General features: G+C 40.4%; 1 protein-coding gene across 3 annotated transcripts in view; it reads right to left on the reverse strand.

The window, feature by feature from the left end:
* The window catches only part of PHACTR2 (phosphatase and actin regulator 2), a 134,646-nt gene that overhangs the window by 33,333 nt on the left and 76,003 nt on the right, over positions 1-25,310 (reverse strand). For 2 of the 3 annotated variants that reach the window (XM_047101800.1, XM_047101799.1), the window contains 6 exons: positions 21,380-21,911; positions 15,383-15,588; positions 13,956-14,112; positions 9,642-9,697; positions 3,128-3,189; positions 256-393 (listed from right to left, as the gene is read on the reverse strand). In XM_047101800.1, coding sequence (XP_046957756.1) covers positions 256-393; positions 3,128-3,189; positions 9,642-9,697; positions 13,956-14,112; positions 15,383-15,588; positions 21,380-21,911 — 1,151 coding nt within the window. Of the gene's footprint in view, positions 1-255; positions 394-3,127; positions 3,190-9,641; positions 9,698-13,955; positions 14,113-15,382; positions 15,592-21,379; positions 21,912-25,310 lie in introns of all 3 variants that reach the window. The other variant, XM_047101798.1, reaches the window with a different exon arrangement.

The following is a 25,310-nucleotide window of genomic DNA, read 5'->3' on the forward strand; positions in this document are numbered from 1 at the left end:
AGGTTACACGGTAACTAAGAACTCATTTTTTCTAAGACTTAGCTGAAAGAACTCCATTGCTATTCCTAAATGGATCACTTAAGTGGCTCAAATAACTAAAGGCAGAAAACTTTTGAGTTATGTGGTAATATCTAGCCTCCTGGGACGACTGAGTATGTGTGTGTTTGTGGGGTGAGGCCACACGGATATTGAAGCTTTGAGAAAAGCAATAAAATCATAAATAAAATCACGGCTAAAACCATGAGGATTTCTTGCCTTGTCTGCAGGTGTTAACCTGGCCCAGGGCTTGTCTGCCCGGCGATCGTAGTCAGGAGACTCGGTGACTTCCACATACTCATTAAACCGCAGGATCCTTCGAGCTTGGAGCTCGGCCACTGTAGGTCTCAGGCTGAGCTGCAGGGGGATAGGGAAAAAAGGACAAGTTCAGGAGACCATTTACAGCCTCATGGTGGCAAGTTGTCTATAGAGAACTTCAAAGTTATGGTTAAACAAGGTCACTTTCAGATATCCAAAAGAGAAAAAAAAGGCAGCAGCATCTTGGGAGTTTCTAATGAGAACCAGAAAGCAGTGTGCCCTAATTCTGAAACTATAAAAATCATCATTGTTAGATAGGTCACAGGCGTTGGCAGCCATCTGCGTTATGCTATTTTCCCCAACTTGCCTGGCATTGCGATAAAGGCACCTGTCATCCCTGACACAAGGAACACGAAGCCACGCAGACACAATAGCAATCCAGATATAGGATGGCTGGCTTGGAGACTGAATCATCCAGACAAAAGCACTGTAACTTTTCAAAATGAGATCTCTGTTCCTATTATATTAAACCTCTATATTCAGAAATGCACAAAGTTATGACAAAGAAATGGTCCGGTGAAGGGCGTGTCTATGGTGGTCATCTGGGAAAGACTAGAGACCCAGGCCCAGATTTGACTTTATCCCGGTGGGAAAAGCTGCTCTGCAGAAATGCACAGGGGCACAGAGTACATTCAGTGAGCCTTAACTGCTTAAAATAGGCTGAGACCTTTAAGACACTTCTAATAACTTGGATTCCTCCTATGGTCTTAGTCAAATTCAAATTTACAGTTATATTTAATCCACCCAGCCCTGTGTATTTGTTCTCCTCTCTTGGTCCTTTCCCAAGCCCAAGAATAAAGAGAGATGGCTCTGAGAGACTAAAGATTGCTGGGCCCTAGCTGACAGGCATGATCTACTCTCTGCTACTAAGGTTCATGCTTCTGTGGCCTCTCTCAGTCTGGAGATGCCATAGACCCAGGCCTCTTTTACCCATGGGGTCCATTTCCAGTATCTTTTTTACCCATAGATGTACTGTGTATACAGCCAGACCATTCATTGTCTAAGTGGTCTTCTTTGGAGAGGTTCCTTATGCATACAACTTCTATTTAAAAAAACTGAGCACCTTGACACACAAAAATGATGTGTTTGTGGAAAACAAACAAACAAACAAACAAAAACCCAAAAAACCTTTCCTGAGCCTCAGTGTCCTCTTGAGTAAAATCAGAGGCTGAAGCAGGTCAATGCTCTAACATTCAAATCACTTGAGCACTCCTATAAGGGCCTGGGTCTACACTCTGAGTTCACTTGAGCTGGGGTATGGCAACCGTGACTCCTTCTAGCTTCATAAAGCCCTGGTAGGCAATGGACAGAGGGAGGAATGATCTAAATGGTTCCCTTATACTCACATGTTGTTCAATCTATATTGCTAGCTTCTTACTGCCTCTCCAGGGCATGTGGGGGTAAGAAGGTAGAGAAACCACTGCCTCTGGGGAGTGCCCAAAAGGCAAGGGACCAGAGGCCACATGGGTCAGAAATTCTCCATCCAGGCTGTGTTATTAGCGCGATGGAATGTTCTGTACCTATGGCAGAGAGCTCTGTAGAGTGGAGGGAAGCGGGAGTCAGGGGGTCAGGCCAGGCTCTGTTGCCTCCCAGTGGGGCCCAAATGGATTGACAAAAGATGAGTGTGTATGGCAGGGGTGAGCATGGACAGTGAGGAGGGGCTATTCTTATTTGTAGCTGGTAACATAACAGCCACCAAATGCCACAAGAGCCATCTCTAGCAATTCAGTTTACAGGAACTCTGTCAGCTTGATCATTACTTGACATGTAGGATCTTTGGAAAAAAAAAAAAAAAAGATGAATTAAGGATCTTTTTCCCTAAAAATGAAAACCAAAATCTCTCAAAATAGTCTCCAACTTTTCCATGGGAATGGAGTTTCTTCTGTATGCCTTAGAGTGTTTTTGCTGTGGACTCCCCAGCCATCTCAGATAAACGTGGGTCAGGTCACACACTTCACTGCAGATGTCATATTTTACTTACCCTGCCTTATCCAGGTGTGAAAGGTATAATCTAAAGAATTACAAGTAAATCTTTATATATTTGTATAAAGATTTATAGTGAAATATAATGAAAGATAAACTCTGATAGTGCTTAATTTTTCCGAAGACTATTGTTATTCTAACACAGAAAAAGCGATGACCCTGGTGTCAGATTTATGTTTTTATGAGTGGGTGGAAACAACAGTCTGAGTTTTGGAAGTAAGCCATTTGTCAAGTTAGGTAGCCCAGCAGCAGGCAGGTTGGGTAATCAAATTCACTTAATAAATTCCTGACCCAGCTCACACATGGAATAGTGGCAGATCTTCAATTTAATATTTATGTAATATTTCCAAGACTACACAGAAAACGTGAGCATTTTTAAAAACTGTATATTGAAAAAAAATAAAAATAAAAAAATAAATAAAAACTATATTGAAATGTTAATAATGGTTATCGCTGAATAAAAGACATTTGTGTGATTTTCTTTTCTTTTTTGTTCCTCTTCGCATTTAAACAAGTATTCACACAGATTACATGCTATATTCGTAATTGGTAAATGTAATTTAAAACTTTTGATTGTTAACTTTTCAAATTAGCATATCATGCAATCGTAAATATAAACATAATCCATATTATATGCATTCCATTGATCTTAATGTCTTTGAGTAGGTAGTGAACTAATTGGAGTAATTATTCCTCAGTATCAAATGTAAAGGCAGAGGGCTGATCTGCATTTAAATAATGAAGTATATCTCAAAACACACATGATCATTAACAGTCATGTTTTCATCACCTTTCTGCTGAGTCTGCGCTTAAGTTCCATTTTTGCTTCTTGTTCTTCCTCTTCATTCTTTTCTGTTTATGAATGAGGGTGGGGGAGAAAAGGCAGGAAGACTTAGTTACTATAAATGATATTATAATCAGAGAAGTAGATCAGGCCACAACTATTTGACTTAGATAATGATCAAACACTCTGACATAAAAAGTTGTCAAAAGATTTTGCAGAAAGATCGATCATTAATTTATATATTACTTTTTCTCCTTATGGGATCGGTTTCCTTACTGACTATAAACCTTTTTGCTTCCTGACTTCATATTGTGTTCTGAAAAAAACTATAAGGGTGTCCACACTCTGGTGAAAACCTTTCATTGCTGAACATCTCATGGGCTTATAATCACAATTTATCAGAAGGCAGATAAAAATTTACTTCTGGATCTGGCCTTCACATAAAGATCTGAGACATATCAAAAGAGCAAATTAGAACCATCTGATGCATGTCTGAGTTGACTTCCATTCAAATCCAACCAAAATACTTGATTTTGTCTGCTTTGGTTTCCACAGTAGCAGAATGCAGTCATTTCTTTGGAGTCTGACTTCAAACCAGAATGTTCTGAATGGGGTTATTATGGTGTACTGTTGATGGAGATGATTTATTTTCTTGTGACTTGACTTTCCAAAGACTTTTTTTTCTCTAGTGCTTCACCAAATAGTAAAATTTAACGGCCAATTTAATGAATGCTGTCCAACGGATGGGATTAAGAGAAAAATGACCAGGGATTTTAAAGAAATAAATACCCCTTCAGATCTTAATCATTACTTATTTGATGAACTTTTCTCTGTTGCTTCCAATACCTCATCGTTTGTTTGATACATGAGCATAGATTTTACTTCTTGGACACCAATGCTTACAAAAGACGATCTCTTAGAAGATGCTGTTACGAATTCTATTGAAGGAACATCACACGATACAAAAAGGCTCAACCAAAACGTTGAAAAAGAAAAGTCTGTTCTATGAAAAGATAAATTTATTTTAAAAATTCAAATAGACTTCTTACTACTAAGATTGTTTTTATAATGAATAAAACATCAGTATTCAATATTTGCACCGATTGTATTTGTTAGTTGAACAGGCTAAATTCTCTATTAACTTCCCATATCTGGACAGAGAAAAGTTTCCACATTCTTCCAAAATACTAATTTTAATTCATAAGAAAAGGAATGCTGAGTCTGGTTATTTAGACAAAGAGTAAACATAAGCTGAAATCACCCTGCGAGATAAGAAACAGGCAGTTAGTACACTTTCAGGAAGTGCCTGTGTGTCAAACAAATTTTGTTATAATTCATATTTCCTCCTATGAAAATACTGTGGGTTTTTCTAATTGCTTCACAAAATATATATCCTTTGATATCCTTAAAATATATCCTTAGGGTCAAATATTTACTTTATATGAGTTGGGCAAGGCATGTAGGTTATAAATTATACATAACAGACAAAAGCTAAATTTGTGGTTCATGTGATTCAAAGGAAGGCTTTACAAGGTCAGCCTTTAATGATATTACTAATAAAAAGAAAAATATAATCTTCAAAGCATTTTAGTCAATTCTTCCTATAAAGTGATTGTGCTATATTTTTAAAGGTACTTTTCAAAGACAGAAAAGTGGATATCTAATATGACTCAAAGCCAACAAATGCTTTAATTTTTGTGAGGGAATATTGGATAATTTCATCTTATTAAGCATACTGTACATCTGAGTGATAGCAAGTTACCTATTTAAAAAAAAGAAGGGCCAACTGCAGTTGAGGAAGTTAAATAAACAGAATTCTACCATGTGGGAATTCGTTTTTAACATCAGGAGCTGACTTCCTTACATATTTCCATATTTGAAATCATGCTTTTACCTTTTTTATTTTTTGAAGTTTTTAAATGTTAATTTATTTTTTGAGATAGAGACAGAGTGTGAGCAGGGGAGGGAGGGAGACAGAGAGAGGGAGACACAGAATCCCAAGCAGGCTCCAGGCTCCGAGCCGTCAGCACAGAGCCCGACACAGGGCTCGAACCCACAAACCGTGAGATCATGACCTGAGCTGAAGTCAGATGCTCAGCCGGCTGGGCTACCCAGGTGCCCCTGAAATTGTGCTTTTAAAGAAGTTAAAGAAGGTAAGAGGTGGAGGGAAGTCAACATGACTGATCTTCTGAATCTTTTTAAATACTTGTAAAATCTCTTACAAAGAATCAAGGTCAAATCTTAGTTTAAAAAAACTCACTGAGTTGAAATGAAATGAAATGAAATTTAGTTATTTCTTTTTTGAGAGAGAGACAGAGAGAGAGACAGAGAGAGAGAGAGAGAGAGAACTGGTGAGCAGGGGGAGGGGAAGAAGGAGAGGGAGAGAGAGAATCTTAAGCAGGCTCCAGGCCCAGGGCAGAGCCAACACAGGGTTTGATCTCACAACTGTGAGGTGAGATCATGACCTGAGCTGAAATCAAGAGTGGGACTGACTCAGCCACCCAGACGCCCCTCACTTTTCTTTTTTAACGTTTTCTTTGTTTCTCTGTTTAGTAAAGGACTAATTATACAGTAGGATGTACACCTTTCTGGTCACTCTAAATAGACTGGAGGGATATTCATGAAGGAAGTGACGTGACTCATTGACAAACCTTGCCTTTAGTAACTCCATCAAAGCAGGGGGGTGGATATTTCAGAGCAGTCACAGGAAGCATTTGCCATAAACACAAACAACATATGTGGTTTAATAACCATGGGCACTACAGGAAACCTACCCAGCTAGCAAATGTTGCCCAGAGCATTTTAGGGATGAGCTAATAGGAGAAGACAGAAAAGCACCAAAACATCAGCAACTGGAATATTATATTCCTGAGTCATCGATTCAGATAAACTAAGTTTAAAAAAAGCCAAATATTTGCGGCACCTGGGGGGCTCCGTTGGTTGAGCATCTGACTCTTGATTTTGGCTCAGGTCAGGATCTCACGGTTTGTGAGTTCAAGCCCCACATGGGGCTCTGCACTGACACTGTGGAGTCCACTTGGGATTCTCTCTCTCCTTCTCTCTCTGTCCCACCTCACTCTCTCTCTCTTTCAAAATAAACAAATAAACTTAAAGCCAAATATTTTTTGTGGGTTTTACATGGTTTTATATGAAACCATGAAAATGAAAATGTATTTATACACTTACTTTGAAATGCATCAAAAAAATAACATGGATCAATGTAAGGACAGATATGTGATAAAGCAAGATGTGATAAAATGTTAATAGTAGATTATAAATAGCACATGTATGGGTGTTTACTATAAAAATTTTCAACTTTTCTCTATATTTAAAAAATTTCATAATAAAATGTTGGGAAAAAATACAGCACTCAATGGCCTAATACACTTTTTCTCTAGAGAATATATAGCTATTGTCATAGCTAATCAGATCTGCATCTCCTATGCCTGCCCTGTAAAAGGTGTTCCATGGGTATCTCTTTTTCTGGTAGGCAAAAGTTGACCTTTCAAGCACCAGAACTTGCTTTCTATTTTAATAATATTAAGGACTTGGTTCTAAAATGTACAATTAAACCTAACTTTATAGTTTTGTTTTTGTTTTTTGTTTAAAAAAGCCTAGATGCAGTAAAATAGGAAAGAGATGGAATAAGATGTGTTATGGTGACTGATAAATTAAGGAATAAATGTGCCCTTGGTCTCCACTGAAAGTGAGATCTGCACTGACTGCCACCTGACTCATGTTTAATAAACTAATGATGAGCTTGGATTTGACAGCTGCTGAATTAGTTTACTCTGTGAATGAATTCCCTAGTCTGTCAAGAAAAGATGACCCAGTTAAAATAAGTGTCCTTAAAAACAAACAAACAAACAAACAAACAAACAAACAAAAATACTGGCGGTGCCTGGGTGGCTCAATCAGTTAAGCGTCCAACTTCAGCTCAGGTCATGATCTCACGGTCCGTGAGTTCAAGCCCTGCATCGAGCTGTGTGCTGACAGCTCAGAGCCTGGAGCCTGCTTCGGATTCTGTGTCTCCCTCTCTCTGCCCCTCCCCTGTTCATGCTCTGTCTCTCTCTGTCTCAAAAATAAGCAAACGTTCCAAAAAAAAAAACCAAAAAACAAAACAACAAAAACAAAACAAAACAACCACACCATCTCACACACAGACTTTTTTCAAATAGTCAATCATACTTCTTTTGAACAAAAGCTGGACATGAAATAAACACACAAAAAAGAGTCATCTATGTGGAAGAACCCAGAGGCACACAGGGGCTGAACACAGTATTGTAAGCTATGCCATTCAGTTCCCGGGACCGCTCAGTGGATTGCTCTGGATGACCTCTACCAGTTCTCTTTTCTGCTTCCCTTGGCCATACAATATTATGGCAGGAGATCGTAAGCCAGTTATCAGCCTCTCCAGACTGGAAATGTGTCTTTTGTTTCCAGAATAAGCATGGTTAGATAAACTAAGAAGGAAGTAAAAAAAGGACTGGAATCCAATCTGAAGTTGACTTTGGCGTTTCCCTCTTCCCTGAACCTCCAGGAAAATGGGGTATAGAAGCCAAGACAGCACTTAAGATCAATGTGTGATAAATTTCTACATCTATGAAATAGTTCCTCAAATAACCAAACAGCAATGTGGTTTGGCACCATTTGTCTCACAGAAGCAGAAAAGAATTACCCAGAATTCGCTCTTCCTTTTTTTATCCCCCCCCCCCCCCAGGTATTGCATCAGGCATCCAATAAGACATAATCTTTGTGTTTTAGGAGCTTACAGTCTGCTCTTGAGCTTATCTAAAATTTAGTTCAAGAAATATTTTCCAGGGACCTACTATCAAAAGCCATGAGCTTTTTTGGTTTTGTGTTGTTGTCAAAATTAAATGTTGCTTTCATCCTTCCTCAGAAAACTAAAACACTATTTTATTTGCTTTTCTACCCATGACTTTTTCCATCTCTGTACTGGCTCTTCTACATACTGACGGTCACGTTAAGCCCTTCTTTGGGTTCTATTCCAGTTTTGCTCACAAACGGCCAGAAAAAAGCATTCCAAGGAAAGAATCCCATAGACTGTCAGTTCCTCTCACTGTTCAGTCTTCTTTGTTGAGTTGTCTTAGTAATGGCAAGTATAGTATAAACGTATCATTAAAATCTTTCATTCCTGGGGTACCTGTGTGGCGCACTCAGTTAAGCATCTGACTCGATCTCAGCTCAGGTCAGGATCTTGAAGTTCATGAGTCTGAGCCCCGCTTTGGACTTTGTGCTGATGGTGTGGAGGCCTGCTTGGGATTCTATCTCCCTCACTTCTCTCCCCGCCCCTTTCTCTCTCAGAATGAATAAATAAACTTAAAAAAATTCTTTCATTCCTTAGGAAAAGAAAACAACTCAGATTGAAGAATGGGGATCATCCAGACAAGAATGACCTCTAAAAGCCTGATCGAAAAAGATGTCCAGCATGCCACAGCTCATTGCTATTGTAGTACTATCCGGAGCTCTGCCCAGCCCTGACGTTTTTATATTTCATACAATAAAAAGCTCTTCTGAAACTGGGTTAATAGTATATAAAACTGCAGCTAGGCTCAACTTAAAAATATCCATTACTTAAGTCACTGTGGTTGGTAACCACATGGACACAGTATATAATGACAAACTGTGCTTCTATTAGTTTTATAGCTTTAACATACGAACTCCAATGAAGTTCTACTGGACTAGTGAGTAAGAAGTAAAGTCAAAGAAAACAGAAGGGAAAAGAGAAAGGGAAAATGAAGTAGGAAAATGAATGGAGAACTCCTTAACTCCTGAGAAATTATAAATAACTCAAAAGGGAAACAGAGTTATCATAACAAAGGAAAATGAAAAGGGCTCAAGAATTTCTTTTACCATAATTCTGTTTTAAATGGAGTCATTTGTTAAACCTGGCAACAAACTGTATTATTAATAATAATATAGGAATGTTTGATTTATTTCCTTGGGGATTCTTTGGCTTTTTCTTTGACATTTATTTGCAAGCAGACTAGAGCATTTTCTTCTATGTAACATTTGGGTAAAAGAATACATGGATATATTTCATCTTTCTTAAAAACAACTGTCACAACCATGACTCTGGTCTGGGGGATATCAGGCTCAAAGCCATAAAATGAAATACAACTTTCAAGAAATTATTTTTTTAATTCTACTTATTTATTTTTAGAGAGCTAGAGAGAGAGAGCGCACAAGTAGGGAAGGGGCAAAGAGAGAGGCAAAGAGAATTGCAGGCAGGCTCCAGGCTATCAGCATGGAGTCCCACATGGGGCTCGATCTCACAAACCGTGAAATCATGACCTGAGCGGAAATCAAGAATTGGGTGCTTAACTGACTGAGCCATCCATGCACCCCATTTTTTTAATTATCTAGAAATGTGATCTAAGCGGGCCATTTTAATCATTCGTGAATAAACATGGAGGTTTCCTACTGATAAATGGATCATCTCTGAAGGGAGCTTGTTAATGGTTACATGAGAAATCACCAAATAAGATAAGATACTCACGTTTTAGGATATTTCTTTGCTCTAATTCTTCAGTTGTGGGCCTCTGGCTAAGTCTCCTATGATGACAAAAAGGATATATTGTAGGTTACAAACAAGACCTCCTTGATGCGAAATGTGAAATAAAATAACAAAGAAAGCTTTATTCTTTCCTATTTGGGGAAACACAAATCCATTTTACACCTACAAAATAAAAGTCTCCTTTCTGTTAGTTTGGAGACTAAAGACTGTCTGAGACTGCTACCTACTCCCCTGATCCAGTCTTCCTCCTCTCTTTTAGATACAGAACCTCCTGAGCTGTGGCTGTGGTCCCCCAACTACAGACTTCTGCCTCCCCAGCTGCAAGGTGCGGTTTTACGACTGAGTCCTTGCAATGGGATACGAACAGAGTGGTATCTGTAACTTCTGCTTTTTACCCTTAAAATGACTGTGTATTTCCTTTTCTTTCTTTCCTTCTTCCATGGGCTAGAACTCAAACATGGCCATGTGAGCCAGCTTGGATCACGCAGATGAGAATATCCATGGGGATGGAAAAGCAATAGGACAGAAAGAATCTGAGTGTCCAGCTAACTATAAGGAGTGGGTGGGGAGTCCCACGCATCCTGGAGAGTCCACCTACCTCTGGACTGTTCTGTGGAAAGGAAATAAACATGTGGAAGTGTCTTATTTGGACCACTGCACTTTTTGGTTTCTGCCAGAAGCTATTAGCCCATCTCCTAATTAACATACAGATCTTTAGAATATAAAGAAGTCTTCTGCTTAAGAGTTCATACTAACTCAAAAGATGGTTGATCCACACTGGACAGTGTAGTTAATTCCCGTGAAATACTGCTTTTGTGACCTCAAATGGATTTATAATACATGTAGTAGAGTTATTTTAAGATATATGGACCCTTCCCACCTGCTTTTGAGAAAAGCAGGCTCATTTAAAAAAAAAATTTTTTTTGAGAGAGGGAGCGAGCGCATACATGTGCGTGCAATTGGGCGAAGGGCACAGGGAGAGGGAGAGAGAGAGTCTTAAGTGGTCTCCATGCCCAGCAAGGAGCTCAACTCGGGGCTCGATCTCATGACCCTGAGATCATGATCTGAGTGGAAATCAAGAAGCAGGTGTTTAACCAACTGAGCCACCCAGGTGCCCCAAGCCAGGCTCATTTGTGACTAGTAGCTACCTATTTGTAAACAAAAGCTGAATGTCCTAACGACTCTTTATACCTTTTCTTCGTCTTGTTTACAGTGTTAATTTGTTGTTAATTACAGAAAAAACTTCTTCCGGACGTAGGTTGAGTTTGCACAAATTAAACTAATGTATATGAGATGTAATCTTACTTAAAGATACTATGAATTATAAATGTTCCAGCTGTGGCAGAAATGGCGTGAGGAACTGAAATCAATGTTATTTTAAAAACCCCATTAAAAATTTTGTTAAAGTTTAATTTTCATCAGAGCTACCTTGGAAGTAACTTGCATAATTGAGCTTACAAAAGAACCCAGTGAACTACCATGCCAACCAGCCATGTACCCTGTTACACATCTGCACTCTCTCATCCACCAAAGACATCATCCTTCTTTTGTTTATGGGGTTTCCTCCCTCAGGAATACCATTCTCTCTTTCTCTACCTACAGAAATCATACAAATGACTAAAATAGTACCCTTCGGTTGGGTGTTTGACCTGTCCTATCCTGTCCTGTGAATTCTCTGCCCCTATACAGCAGTCATACAAAGATCACACATCTATTAGAGCACTTACCACACAAGTAATAATAAAGGTAAGATGATAATCATAGCTCTTGTTAGTTCATACTCTTAAAGTCCCAGGTGCTGTGCTAGGTGCTTAACTTACATTTGTGGATCCTCAAAACAACTCAGCAAGGGAGTAGCCAGTTCCCATTTTATAAATGAGGAAATAAGAGATTAAGTCACTTGCTGAATATCAGGTACTAGTGAAAGTTAGAGCAAGGTCTCACACCCAGTTCTCTTGACCTAGATGTTGGTGCTTTTCACTGACCTCACCAAGGAGTATGTCAGTCTGTCTCTTCCACGATACACGGAGTCCCCTAAGGTAGGGACTATGGGTGATTTATCTTTAACGGCAGTGATCAGATGTGTGATATTTGTAAAGAAACAATTCTGCAAAATTTACATATTTAAAACTACTCAGATAAAATATTTTCTGGATGTGGTCTACGTGCATACTTTCAGAGGCTCTCAAACTTTTAGGGGTGGGGGTAGGATCCTTTTATCAAACAGACAGAAGAGGCTGTTCTGGTTGGATGGTTAAGCCTGGGATGAAGGAGTTCCTCCCGTCCCACCCCTAACACACCCACACTGCCCTGGATCCCCCCCATAGAAGCCAGAGTGTTCCCTCCAAGAAATCCTTGATGAGGCAGTTGGAAAATCACTGCTCTCTGCTTACTTCACAAGGTTCTCCATCAGCACCCTGTTTTTGAGCATTTGGTTTGTTTTAGTTGTCACTACTATAAATAGCCTTGAAATAAACATCTTTGTAAAATATATAGGTTTTTTTTTTTTCTCTTCTGGATTATTTCCTTCTTGTATAGTCTCTCAAATGACCTCACCATGTAAAACAATTACCATGTAAAACAATAGACTGCTACACAATTCCTTTTTTTTTTCTTTCACACTGTTAGGTTGTTCTTCAAAAATACTGAACAAAGTTGCCACTTTTGGATTTAATTTTTAAGAATGTTTTACCTGTTTAACATATATATAATTATTTAAATCAATAATGAAAATATTTAATTTTATTAAGTGCTTGCTACGATCCAGGCACTCAAGTGCCTTCAGCGTATCATCTCATTTATCTACCCCAAGCCGCTGCTTGGTCCCATCTGCCAAACAGATAATAGCCTCAGAACCCCCACATGCCAGCCCTGTAGGTATGACACAGTCACAGAAGTCTTCCACTTCTAAGCAAGGAGAGGGATTTCTTCCACCTCCAAATCCTGCCCTGGGATCTCAGACTACTCCCTTCTCCCAACTGACACAGAGTGAGAGAAGTCAGCAAAATAGCTCACACTTAAATATGCTTAAAGTGATCATGGAAAACAAGGCTTTGGCACTCGCTTCTATTAAAGCTGCCAGTTAAGGGTGCCCCGGGGGGCGGGGGGGCTCAGTCGTTAAGCATCTGACTTCGGCTTAGGTCATGATCGCACAGTTGATGAGTTCTAGTCCCACATCGGGTGAGCACGAGCCCCACTTTGGGTGAGCTTGCGCCCCACGTGTGGTGAACATGAGCCCTGTTTTGGGTGAGCATGAGCTCTGGGTGAGCTCCGCTTCTCTCTCTCTCTCTCCCTCCCTCTCTCTGCCACTTGTGGGATTCTTTCTCTCTCTGCCCCTCGCTCACTTATGCTCTCTCTCTCTCTCTCTCTCAAAACAAAAACAAAAAAGCTGCCAGTTAAATGGACTTCCAAAGTCACTGGTAGCAAAAGTAGAAACTCTACAATGGCTGGAGGCAGAAAGAAAAATCAGATAACCATTTTTTAAAAAAAAATTTTTAACATTTTTATTTTTGAGAGACAGAGACACAGACAGAGCATGAGCAGGGGAGGGGCAGAGAGAGAGAGGGAGACACAGAATCTGAAGCAGGGTTCAGGCTCTGAGTTGTCAGCACAGAGCCTGATGTGAGGCTCGAACCCACAATCTGTGAGATCATGACCTGAGCCGAAGCTGGACACTTAACCGACTGAGCCACCCAGGTGCCCCAGATAACCATTTATTTCAAGTTAAAAGGGGGAGGTTTTGATAGGAGGGGCTATAGTTACCTGGCCACTGAAGCTAACTAATATTTTCTACAATCTCAAGGCCCACAGGGCAGAACCTCATGGCAATCACAGGAATGCCAGAGAGTCTGTGGATTGGGCCAGGAGTTGGGCAAAATATGACCTGCAGGCCAAATCCGGCTCCCTGCCTGTTTTGGTGAATAAAGTTTTATTGGAACACAGCTGCATCCATTTGTCTATGTATTGTTTATGGCTGCTTTCATGCTATAATGGCACAGTTGAGTAGCTGCAACAGAGACCTTCTGGCCAGCAAAACCGGAATTGTTTACTAACTGGTCCTCAACTGCAAACGTTTTTTGACACTTGGCTCGGGCTTTGGTGACTCCAAAGCCACTGACTGGTTGGACCAAAGGGCAAGCTCTTTGAGTGGTTCACCATCAGGACCAAGTTTAGAAAACCACATAGGCCATGCGTGCCCTCACCCAAGGAATTCACAATGATCCCTGTCGGGCAGGAAACCGCAGTGGGGAGAAAAGTATGGATTGGTCAGTGCTGTACTAAGATTTCAGCCATTACCTGACGAGCTTGGTTCCAATCTGCTGCCGGATTTCCTGCCTCTCTTCTTCAGATGTGCGCTGCAAGATGTTTTTGTCTTCTAGTTCCTTTTTAGATGGTCTGTTGCCAAGTTTGATAGCAAGAGTATCCCTTCGTCGTATTTTACTTGCCAAAGCACCTGAGGATTGGAGAAGGAAGAAACGCAGAGAAAGAGGCTTTTAGCAAGCAGCACTCAGGTTACACATGGCATGGACTTTAAACAGAGTCCAGAAGAAATTCCTTATCCACATGCAAGAGTGGAATTTTAATTAACCTCAGGAAAAAGAAAAAAAAAAAAAACAAACCCAAACCCAGTTTTGAGTTGGATGTAGTTCATTTTGGAAAACTGAAGGACTATTTTTAAAAATGTTCTGAAAAAAATGTTGGGGCACCATGAAAAAACTCGCAAGCGTCACCTCATCATTTGGATAGTGGTATTTGAAGTTTATTTTGCTGAGATGTTGTATCGTGGAAATTACTGATTGTGTAATGCTTTCTTTTTTAAGTCTTAAAAACTTAGCTCCTTTATTTGCACTGTAAAGTCTTGTCTTCTTGCCTCCACTCAGAAATCACGCTGGAGATGGTTTACTGATGGTAGCAGTGTCTTAATCCTTAATTAGGAAGAATCCCTAATGTCTCAACAGAGGAGAGTTAATACCAGGTGGATGATGAGGATTTTGTTGCTATTGTTGTTTAGTACAAACTAGAAGGAACTTGACAAACTGACGTTCAATCATTAATAGCTTTCCACGATGTATAAATTCAATTCCATAGTGAATTCCTCCTAAGTCATGATGCTCAGAAGTTTAAAACAAAACAAAACAAAACAAAAAAGCACTTTCTAGTTCCTGAAGTTATATATGAATGGTTGGCTTAATCTACTGTAACTGGCATTCCTTCTTAGAAGGCATCCTATCTCATCTACTGTGGAAGAGTGATTATTTTTAATTCTTCAAAGGTATTTGTCATTCTTGACTCATTCCTCCCTCCCCTCTCTTTAAACCCTAGTATAAAACTGACCGGAAGTCTCAAACACCTCCAATAAGTAATCCAGTGAATCCTGAATTTATGCTCTCTATTCGAGAAAGACCTCAGGGTGGAAGGGCCATCTCTGATCATTTGGAAACTGCCTCTGTCATTAGAAAGCTTTGATTCCTTGTACAAATACAAACGTGCGTATCTTCCTCATAGACAAAGACTTGACCCTCTGGCCCCCGTGGAATCCTCATCTGGAAAGGCCTGTCATCAACAGTTAAACCTTAGAACACGGACATTTCTAATATGAGAAAAGAATATGGGGGAAAGAAAACACCAGATGTCTGATCGCCCATGGCTTTTGTTCTTTACAAAGTGCACCTGCTTCTGCCCATCGCTCACTTTCCTCCCCACCTCTTGAACACAAGTCTTACTTTCCCCACTGCCATCCTCGTCCTCATCCTCTTCATCATCGTCATCATCAGTGTACAAGACAGGCCCATCGGAGTCAGAGTCATTGGCCTGGTATTCCCTTTGGCCTTCATCCTCCGGGGCACTGAAGGATCCGGAAGATTCTCCCATCAGCCCAGGAGTCAGCAGATGAGGTGCCGCCTTCCCCGGCTCATCTTTGGTTGTAAAACTGCTAAAGGCACAACAACACAGGGGTGGTGTGAAGTTCAGAGCAACCCTCAGGGCAACACCAATACCACGAGAAGGAGCTCTAGTTTCCTGAGCATCTTTCGAGTTGCGAAAGCAGAAAGCAGACATAGGCAGCTAAGGACAGTGAAATGGCAGATAGCCCTGTATCACTTCACTCTCGAGGTTTGAGATTCTTCATCTGTAAAATGAAAAGGAATGACTACCTGACATCTGACATATTTAGTACGTGAATATGGTAAAACTGTATTTTGCAAACTGATTTGGCTGTAGCAATGGGGGTTCAGTGGAAACAACAATGCACTAGAAGTTCCTGGATACCTGACTTTGCACTTCTCCTGTACCTGTGACTCCTACTCATCCTTCGAGTCTCAGCTAAAGCCATAGCTTCTTCAGGAATCTTTCACTGGCCGTCCGTCTAGATCCATGCCCCGCCTCCCGGCTCCTAAGGTGACCTGAGGACAACCCCATTGGAGCACTGAGTGCACCTCGATCACCACTCACTCGTCTGCCATCCCGACCCTAAGAGTTCCTTCGCAAGTGGGATTCATTCATACTGATTTGTAGCCCAGCACCTAGAAGGGTGATGACATATACCACTGATACATGAATTTTCCTACTTTTATCACAGCCAATGTGTCAAGTCAAAAAAAATCATAGATCCTCTCTGAGATGCTTTAGTTTCCCCATTTGTAAAACTGCCTCTCACAGGAATATGTTAGTAACACGAGATGGAAAAGGTGGAAGCTAAATTGACTCTATAGAAGAAAGGACTCTATAGAAGATGTGTATGGACGTAATAATTTTCTATTATTTAAGCTTGGTGAGAGTCTCTGATTTAAAGTTACTATAAATAATGCTCAATGTCGCTTCTCATCAGGGAAATACAAATCAAAACCACACTCAGATATCACCTCACACCAGTCAGAGTGGCCAAAAGGAACAAATCAGGAGACTATAGATGCTGGAGAGGATGTGGAGAAACAGGAACCCTCTTGCACTGTTGGTGGGAATGCAAACTGGTGCAGCCGCTCTGGAAAACAGTGTGGAGCTTCCTCAAAAAATTAAAAATAGACCTCCCCTATGACCCAGCAATAGCACTGCTAGGAATTTACCCAAGGGATCAGGAGTACTGATGCATAGAGGCACTTGTACCCCAATGTTTATAGCAGCACTCTCAACAATAGCCAAATTGTGGAAAGAGCCTAAATGTCCATCAACTGATGAATGGATAAAGAAATTGTGGTTTATATACACGATGGAGTACTACATGGCAATGAGAAAGAATGAAATATGGCCCTTTGTAGCAACGTGGATGGAACTGGAGAGTGTGATGCTAAGTGAAATAAGCCATACAGAGAAAGACAGATACCGTATGGTTTCACTCTTATGTGGATCCTGAGAAACTTAACAGAAACCCATGGGGGAGGGGAAGGAAAAAAAAAAAAAGAGGTTAGAGTAGGAGAGAGCCAAAGCATAAGAGACTAAAAAACTGAGAACAAACTGAGGGTTGATGGGGGGGTGGGAGGGAGGGAAGGGTGGGTCATGGGTATTTGAGGAGGGCACCTGTTGGGATGAGCACTGGGTTTTGTATGGAAACCAATTTGACAATAAATTTCATATATTGAAAAAAAAAATAAAGTTACTATAAATATATGAAGACTGTCAATTTTCACAGACTCGAATAAAAAAAATGTTTTACATCAAAAACATATCATATCAAAACCAACGTAACCTTCATTTTAAGAAGCAGAAAATCCCCAAATTGCCTTCTGATATAAATAGAATCTCTATTTGGAATGTCACACTTCAGAAAGACTGCTTTGGGCAAAACACGTGCCTACTGTTTACATTAACTTGCAAAACCAAAAAGCAGTCATTTAAGTAATAAAAACAGGTAAACACTGTCAGAATCTAAGGTACTGACAGGTACTCTGTGGTGAGAAGTCTAAGCACTCTAAAAGTCCTCTATTTTGCACTTGTTAGAAAACTCCAACAGCCAAAATTCTCATTTTCAAAGGGGAAAATGCGACATTTCATTTTTTATTGTGTAAAATATGCACGGCATAAATTTGCCATTTGAACCATTTTGAAGTGTATACTTCGGTGGCACCTAGTATATTTACACTGCTGTGTAAACATCCCCACCGACCGCCTCCGAACCTCTGCCATCTTCCCAAACAGAGGCTGTCCCATTCAACAACAATTCCCCATTCTCATCCCCTGGCCCCTGGCAACCACCATTTGACTCTCTGTCTCTATGAATTTTGCTACTTTAGGTGCTTTACATAAGTGAAATGATGCAACATTTGTCTTTTTGTGTCTAACTTCTACTTAGCGTATCTTCCAGGTTCATCCATGTTTTCGTATATGCCAGAATTTCTTTTCTTTTAAGGCTATTCTGAATAATATTGCACTGTGCCACATTTTATTTATCTATTCGAGTACCTACTTTTTTTTTTTTTTTTTTGGCTACATGCACAGTAGTAAAATTGCTGGATCACATGGTAATTCTAAGTTTACTTTGTTGAGGAATCATAGTGTTTCTACAGTGTGAAATCTTATTTTAAATATGGGAAAACTTTTCCCAGCCTGGATGTCTACTTGATTGGCACTGGAGGCCATCCCTATTTGAACGGTCTGCCACTGTGGGTGACCACAGCACATTCAATAGACATGTCAATTAATAACACATTCTGAAGAGCAGAACAAAAGATACTTTAGGGCTGAGGCTTGATGTTTGCTCATGTCATTCTTCACTAATTGTGATATCTACCTTTTTAACGTCATCATTTGTATTTTATAGTGGTTTGTAATTTTCAAAGACTTCTGCATACGTTCACAACTTACAACTGTTCTACAGTATAAGGGGCCAGATAAGTTATGGTTCATGGAACCCAAGAAGAGCATGGGTGTGTGTTGCCCAGAACAAGGTATCAAGTCCAGTCTAGAACTCAGACTTACGACTCTTAATCTACCTATTAAATGTTATGTATACTTGATGGTGTATGTTACATTAATATCATATTATGTAGATTATAATTAACTTAATATTAAATATTAAACTCCAAATTTGTATCAGTCAACTCATGACGTGGCACTCATTACCCCCTAAGTTTCTTGGGCACATTGGACGTAACAGTGAACTCAAAAAGTGTTTGTGGAAATGGACTGAACACAGTCAAGTCCCCTCTGGTTATGGGCTCCAGGTGGGCGTATTGGTGTCTGCCTTAAATTATCCCAGACCTATATGATACTAATGAAGTTGCCAATAAATAGAAATCTACCACATGGTTACTACCCAGCAATATGTGAATAGAGAAAGATATTTTTACACATAGCTACTTATCTTCCTTGAAGCTTTGATATTTGTATTCCAAACAGAAGCCTCTTCATGAGATGACAGGATTTTCACACATTCGTTGACTAAACATAACCGAGGGAAAGTTCTAAGTAAAGCAAGTGACTAAGAGCTAGAAATCCTAACTGAAATAATCAGTTAAACACAGAAGAAACAAAGAAAAAAAAAATGGAAGAAAGAATTTGGAAAAAAATTTGAGAGACTACTTATTCCAGGCTCATTAACTCAAGAGCAAACAAACCACCCCTGTGGGATGAATTGTAATTTAAAACGTTAACTTTGAAGAATAGACAGAGAAGAAAATCTTGATGTCCTCTTCTAGGAAAGGATTACAGTTATTTGGAGTGACAGGAAAATCTATTATAAATACCTAGATGTCTAATGATGTCCTAAGCTTGCTCTCTGATCACAGGTCCAGTGGAAATGGAGAACAGACACTCACCTCTTTTGTCTGACGGTCTTATGCATACTTGGGCTGAAGACTGACATTGAGCACCCCCCGCATGCAGCACAGTGCTTAGCACAACATAGGGCCTTCCCTAAATGTTTGAGGAAGTGGACTGGACAGAGTCAAGTCGCATTTGTGTGTGCACTCTCTCACTGCCTGAGACTATCTAAGGAGTCACCTTGTTGCACCTTGTTCTTTAGTTTATTGAATAATAAACCCATACACCCAATCTATTCAGACCTGTCTTAAACAATTGTACTTCCTGTGTGTTGGACGTTACTTTGGTAAAAGCTAATTTTAACTATAATGTCTTGCTTACTTTTGTGTCTTTGGCGCTGAGTGCACTGCCCAGCACATAGAAGACAAGCAGAAAATATACACCGAAAAAGAGATTCTTGAATTCTAAAGGTTGGAATTCACTGCAGTGCTGGAAAACACTCACTGTAAATAAATGAAGAAATCTACTATGTGCTGGAAGTATTAAGGACATCACAGTCTTTCACTTCAATGTTTTCTCCCATATTGTTTATTAAAATATCCAACAAATAAAATAATTGGTAATTTAACATTTGTTTATCTTGCCTTGGCTTTCCTTCCAACCACACTGCTCAAAAGGATAAAAACAAAAACAAAAAACAGGAAACAAACACAAATGAAACTGCATAAGTAGAAGCAATTGCTTTGGAAACGTATGGAATTTCTTAGAGCATGGAATTTGACATGCAACTCTGAGTGTGCTTACTGGTTTTGCCACCTACTGAGTGGGGAATCTAGGGCTAACTCTGCTACCTCTCAGAGTCTGTTTTCTTGTCTATTAATCAGAGATATTCAGAAGACTTATGTGAACTAAAGGTAACTTGACAGTTCCTGACATTAAGTAACTATTCAATAAATGAAGGTGATTATTATCAGCAATTGAATAATTAATGCTGATAGTCTCTTGATCCAAATCAACTTAATTAATGTACTACTTTTTTTAAGTCCTAACATGACAGGTTTTTTTTTGAAAGAGAACATACTAAATTAAAATGATCACAAGAGTGAATTTAGGTCTTATTCTCAGAAATAGGAGAGAACAGTTTGGATTTAGGAGCTCTAACGCTTCCCCAGACAGAATTGGTTATAACGTCTACTATACCCAGACAGCCCTCCCTTCATACCGAGGGACAGGAGAGCTAATGTGTTTTTTTGTCTTTAAGTAGAAAATGTATAGGACTTTGTGAGGGATTAGATGCAGGGAACGAAGAAGAATGAGGACCCTTAGGATGAATCCCAGGTTTCTGGCTTGGGCAACTGGATGACGTCATGTCTGTGGCATACCAGATTCTGCACTGGTTGCTGGGGATATACTGGCAAACAGATATACGGTTTAGTCCTGGCCCATGGGTAGGAAAAAAGGGCTGCCAGAGGAGAGTAGCTGCAACAACGATTCTGTCTGGATGAGCACTGAAATGTGTCAGAGGAGAGGTTAACATGTGAGTTGGGTGGTGAATTGAGGAAGCAAGAAAGGGAGCCCCCTCTGAGGCTAGAGGAAAAGGAGATGGAATCTGAGAGCGTTCTTACCTGATGGTCTTTATTTTCTTAGAGGAAGAGAAGGCTAAATGACTCGTGGGCAGGAATGGGTGAGCAATCTGGACACAAGTAGTCAAAAGACTTAAAGTAACCGCTTTTACGAAAGCAAAGGGAACTGTCCAAGGAAAAGAAAAGGGGCTGCTGAGCAGGGATGAAGCAGGCTCTAAATGTACTTAAAAGCCAAAGATCTGAAGTGGTGCGTGTCATGAGGACAGTTGTCATTTTCTCAGTTGCCTATGACACTCCTGGGGCAGGGCTATGAAAAACATGAGTGTTTACCTAACAGTCACCAAGTCGGTTCCATGTTCATCTCCAAGAGAGTGGTTCAGTGATCTTCAGTACTCAACTTAACAGGGGATACAGACAGAACATGGGGTTTATGCCCCGACTCACCATTTTGCATTTTCTCTAACACTTAAGCCAGTGCCTGAGAGGACAGTGGTTCTGTTGGTTGGCTCTTCGGTCCAGAGAAGCTGACTCGGGTCTAAGGCAGGGGCGGGCAGGGCAGCTCCATCGCTGACCAGGACCACAGGCGTGTCTGGGGCAACAGTGCACTGCTCCTCGAGAGTACGTGGAGGGGCGGGGGGAGCAGGGGGTGAAGCCACAGGGGGTGGAGGCACCGCAGACTCGGGTTTGCCTGTGGTCCGCTCATCGGTCCCAGGGACGGTCTGCTCAGGTTTGAGACTCTCCACCCTCGTCTCAGAAGGGTCTCCTCTAAGGTCGGACGTGCCTGAAGTGGTTGCCTCTGAGGACGGTCGAGAGGTTGGCTGCTTGCCGGTTTTTTTCTTGCCCTTTGTGATTCCCACTGTCCCTGTTTTGCTAGAAAGTGTCTCCTTTGAAGCTCTAGGACGAGATGAGGTGGAGGAAGTCGATGGTGAAGCTGATGCTTTGGACCCAGTTGGTTTTTTTGAATGAGAGGAACCAGCTAAAATAGAGAGATTTTGCATTAAAAGTCAAAGAAGCCCTTTAAATAAATGAACGAGTTGCAATTGTCAAATCATGATGTTCTCCTCAAAATGTGAACATTTGTTGAATACAAGAAAATAGGCTAATAATGATAAGTTTTACTTTCTGCCCCCTCCCTACCTGGAATCTAGGAGGGAGCCAGTGATGCTGAAGGCAAAACCCTAGGGGACAAGAGTCCTCTCCTAAAGAGACCAAGGAGTCCCTCTAGTTTTTTTTAGCTGGGCCCAGCCAAAGGGAACCGCTCCTTGTCCTACAGGTCACCTGAATAAGCCCTTGTATGCTCCAAAGAAGGAACATTACAGTGTACAGAAGACAGACAACAGCTGTCTGGGTACAGACAGCTTGTACTCATCACAAATTATACATGTTCTGTGATGTCTATTTGGGAGTGGAGTGGCCCACATTCAGAAACGGCCCCAGTATGTGCCTCTAGCTCCTTTCTGGACCAGAAACAAATGTACTCAACTCCAAACCAGTTATCCCCATGGCTCCAGAGAGAGAAGCTGGCCAGGCTGGCCCACACCTCCGTCTACAGTGGTGATGGGGCAGAGTAAAAACATATGGCCACATATGAAAAACAAGTCCTCTTCAAAATATCAAAAGGCAGAAAAGATGATTTTTTTGCAAAAAAAATGTCTAAATGGGGAGCATTCGAATAACGTGAAGAGAAAGAAGTGTCGTTCTCAGATCTTGTGACACTTTCACAAATCCAATCTTCCTTGCCACTTCTGTTCCTAGAAGGTCTTCACCAGAGGATGGTTGTGGCCATTAGAAGGATAGTCTGACTTTTGGATGGGACTGCCTTCAACCAAACCATTTGCAGGAAAACAAAGCTTAACTCTGCTTTTTTTGGATATCATTTTGGGAGACACAGTCTTTTGTTTCATGACCTTTACTATCTATAAATTTCTCCTAATTGCTTCTTCCATTGTAATGTGATGTGTTCTTTTCCGTGAGGGGTTAAACTATTGTCCGTAGAACTATTAGAAAATACCTCCTTGTTAGCATTATGGAGCCCATCCACAACAGATGTGACTGTAACTTACCTTTATGCTTATAACTTTATTGAAGTTGGCTGGGAGGGTCAAGAGATAAAGAACAAATAAGGGAATAAACAATGAGATGTAAGACGTCATCAACTCCGATATACTTTAAAAAAGTGAGTTTCACTTGGTGACAAGATCCAGGCTTAAAAGAAACCTCTATTCCTTGGGGGCTTTATTATTTTAGATACACACAACTAGAATTCATACTACCCCAAGTCTGGGCATGCTAACACTACTTCTTTGAAGCTAACAATCTTCACTTCCTAATAAGACAAAGGTATTAAGCATATTTTTACTATCTAAGTCCATTCTAAATGTATTTTTCCCAACAAAGATCTAAGGATTTGATGTCTAAACATGTTCAATTTTCTTAGGTAAACCGAACAGAATCCATTTCACATATCAATGTGTATTAGATAGATAGATAGATATAAATATAGAGATAGATACCTCTTTCTCTCTCTATATATATAGATATATACACATAGAGAGAGATATATATGTGTATATATGTGTATCTATCTATCTATCTATCTATCTATATATATATATGTATTTTTTTTTTACAGAAGCTTCTTTCTTTTGTAACAGCCAAGGTAACTTTAGCTGCACTTAAAGGAAAAGACAGGTTTTGCAATGCCTGGAGTAGAACTTCAAGTCACACTTTTCAAGATACTTCTTTATGTATCTTCTAAAATGACAAGACTTTGCTGAAATCAACCGTGTTACAGAAGTTACCCTGAATTAAGACCATGACTAAAAAAAGTAAAGCTATCTCTCCTCCGTTAAATACTTCTGTGTTTACACTGTATGTAACAATGAGAAAGAAAAAAATACCAGAGGTATGACCTTATTTCACTCACCAAGCAGGTGAATGTGCTAAGCCAGTATCTGGTTATCTGGAGGTCTATACTAACTTACGAATTGAAGAAGAATCTTAATTGATAGCTTTTACAAGAACTTAACTCATCTGACTACAAATCAAGAGTAGTATTTGGAGTTACTTTTCTGGAAGGCCAACAACATTATTCAAGTAAAACAAAGGTGCCATGTAGAAAACTCTAAAGGGTTACAAATGGAGTATCAGCTGGATTCTGAAGGAGTTTAATCAGCAGTTGATGAAAGTATCCTTGCACAACTGGCTTGTTGGTATAGTTCAATGCAACTTCTGTTTCTCTGTGATGGCCTGAGAGAAGAGCAACGCTGTTATTCACACTATGGGCCAGTGGAACCTCTTTTAAAACAATGGATAATAATATGACTGTAGTATTCTCCTAGAAGATCAAGAATCTATAAATAAGCCTTCAAGTAAAATATCTGGAAATAAGTCAAAATCTCTCATGCAAGCTGTCCCCTGCCCTGGCATTAGTCACCAGCTTTCTTCTGAGAGAAGTAAGAGAGTGTCTAAGTCGAGTCAGTCGTGAGCTGCTACCACATGGGGCACAAGAAATGGGAAAGTCTGTGCAATTCCCAAGCATGGGGTGATTTGGGCTTTTGTTTAAGAAGTGGATCACTGCCTGCCTCATTTCAAGCACTGCTTGCAGGGTTTGCAAGGCAGTCTGGGAAACACAGAGATACCAACAAGAATGGACGCTGACCTGGGAAGGGCAGCTGGTGCCTGAGGAAATGGCCCATAGGCACTGTGAGCACAATGTTCTGAGACATATCATTTCAGAGCTTTTTAGCAAACACTCAGACACTCAAGGTCGAAGGCTGAAGAGAGGAGCACAGGTAGAGAAATACCTATTTGTATTTGGAGTTCCGTTATACTGTCAACTAAGCCCTTCTCCGCATTTGAGCATCATGGGTATAAACGATGGAGGGAAAAAGATCAATACGAAGGCATATTCTGGTAGCCAATGGCAAGAAAGCTGCTGCTGACTTTAAGGAAAATAAGGTTTGCTACCACAGGAGAATTTTTTGCATGTGTTAATGGGAAAACCCATTTAGCGTGTATACTTTGATGACTGTCCTTTTTAAAGCTGGTGGACCTGGAAGCTTCTTTATTCTACTTCATGGGAAAACTGGGAGCGCCACTGTGCATTAAGCGTCTCTGATTTGAACGGAAAGTGGGACACACATTACAAGCAGTTACCGTAGGTCCCCCACACCACCTCTGGCAGTGTGCTCTAGTGACTCGTAAATGGACTTCTAGGACGCTGTTGCTTACAATACACTGAAGTCTGGAAAATAGCGTGGAGGGTGGACACTGAGCCGGTGGCTCTCAACTCCATTGAAATGGCTGTGCCTGCACCGTAGAGGGTGGTGGCGTGGGGCTGACCGGATAGGATCCTTCGGCATTTGTCAGTAGA

This window comes from Lynx rufus, unplaced genomic scaffold (genome assembly GCF_022079265.1).
Source record: "Lynx rufus isolate CCGP_SWC_20201006 ecotype Redwood Valley unplaced genomic scaffold, mLynRuf1.p SCAF_6, whole genome shotgun sequence".
Taxonomy (NCBI): domain Eukaryota; kingdom Metazoa; phylum Chordata; class Mammalia; order Carnivora; family Felidae; genus Lynx; species Lynx rufus.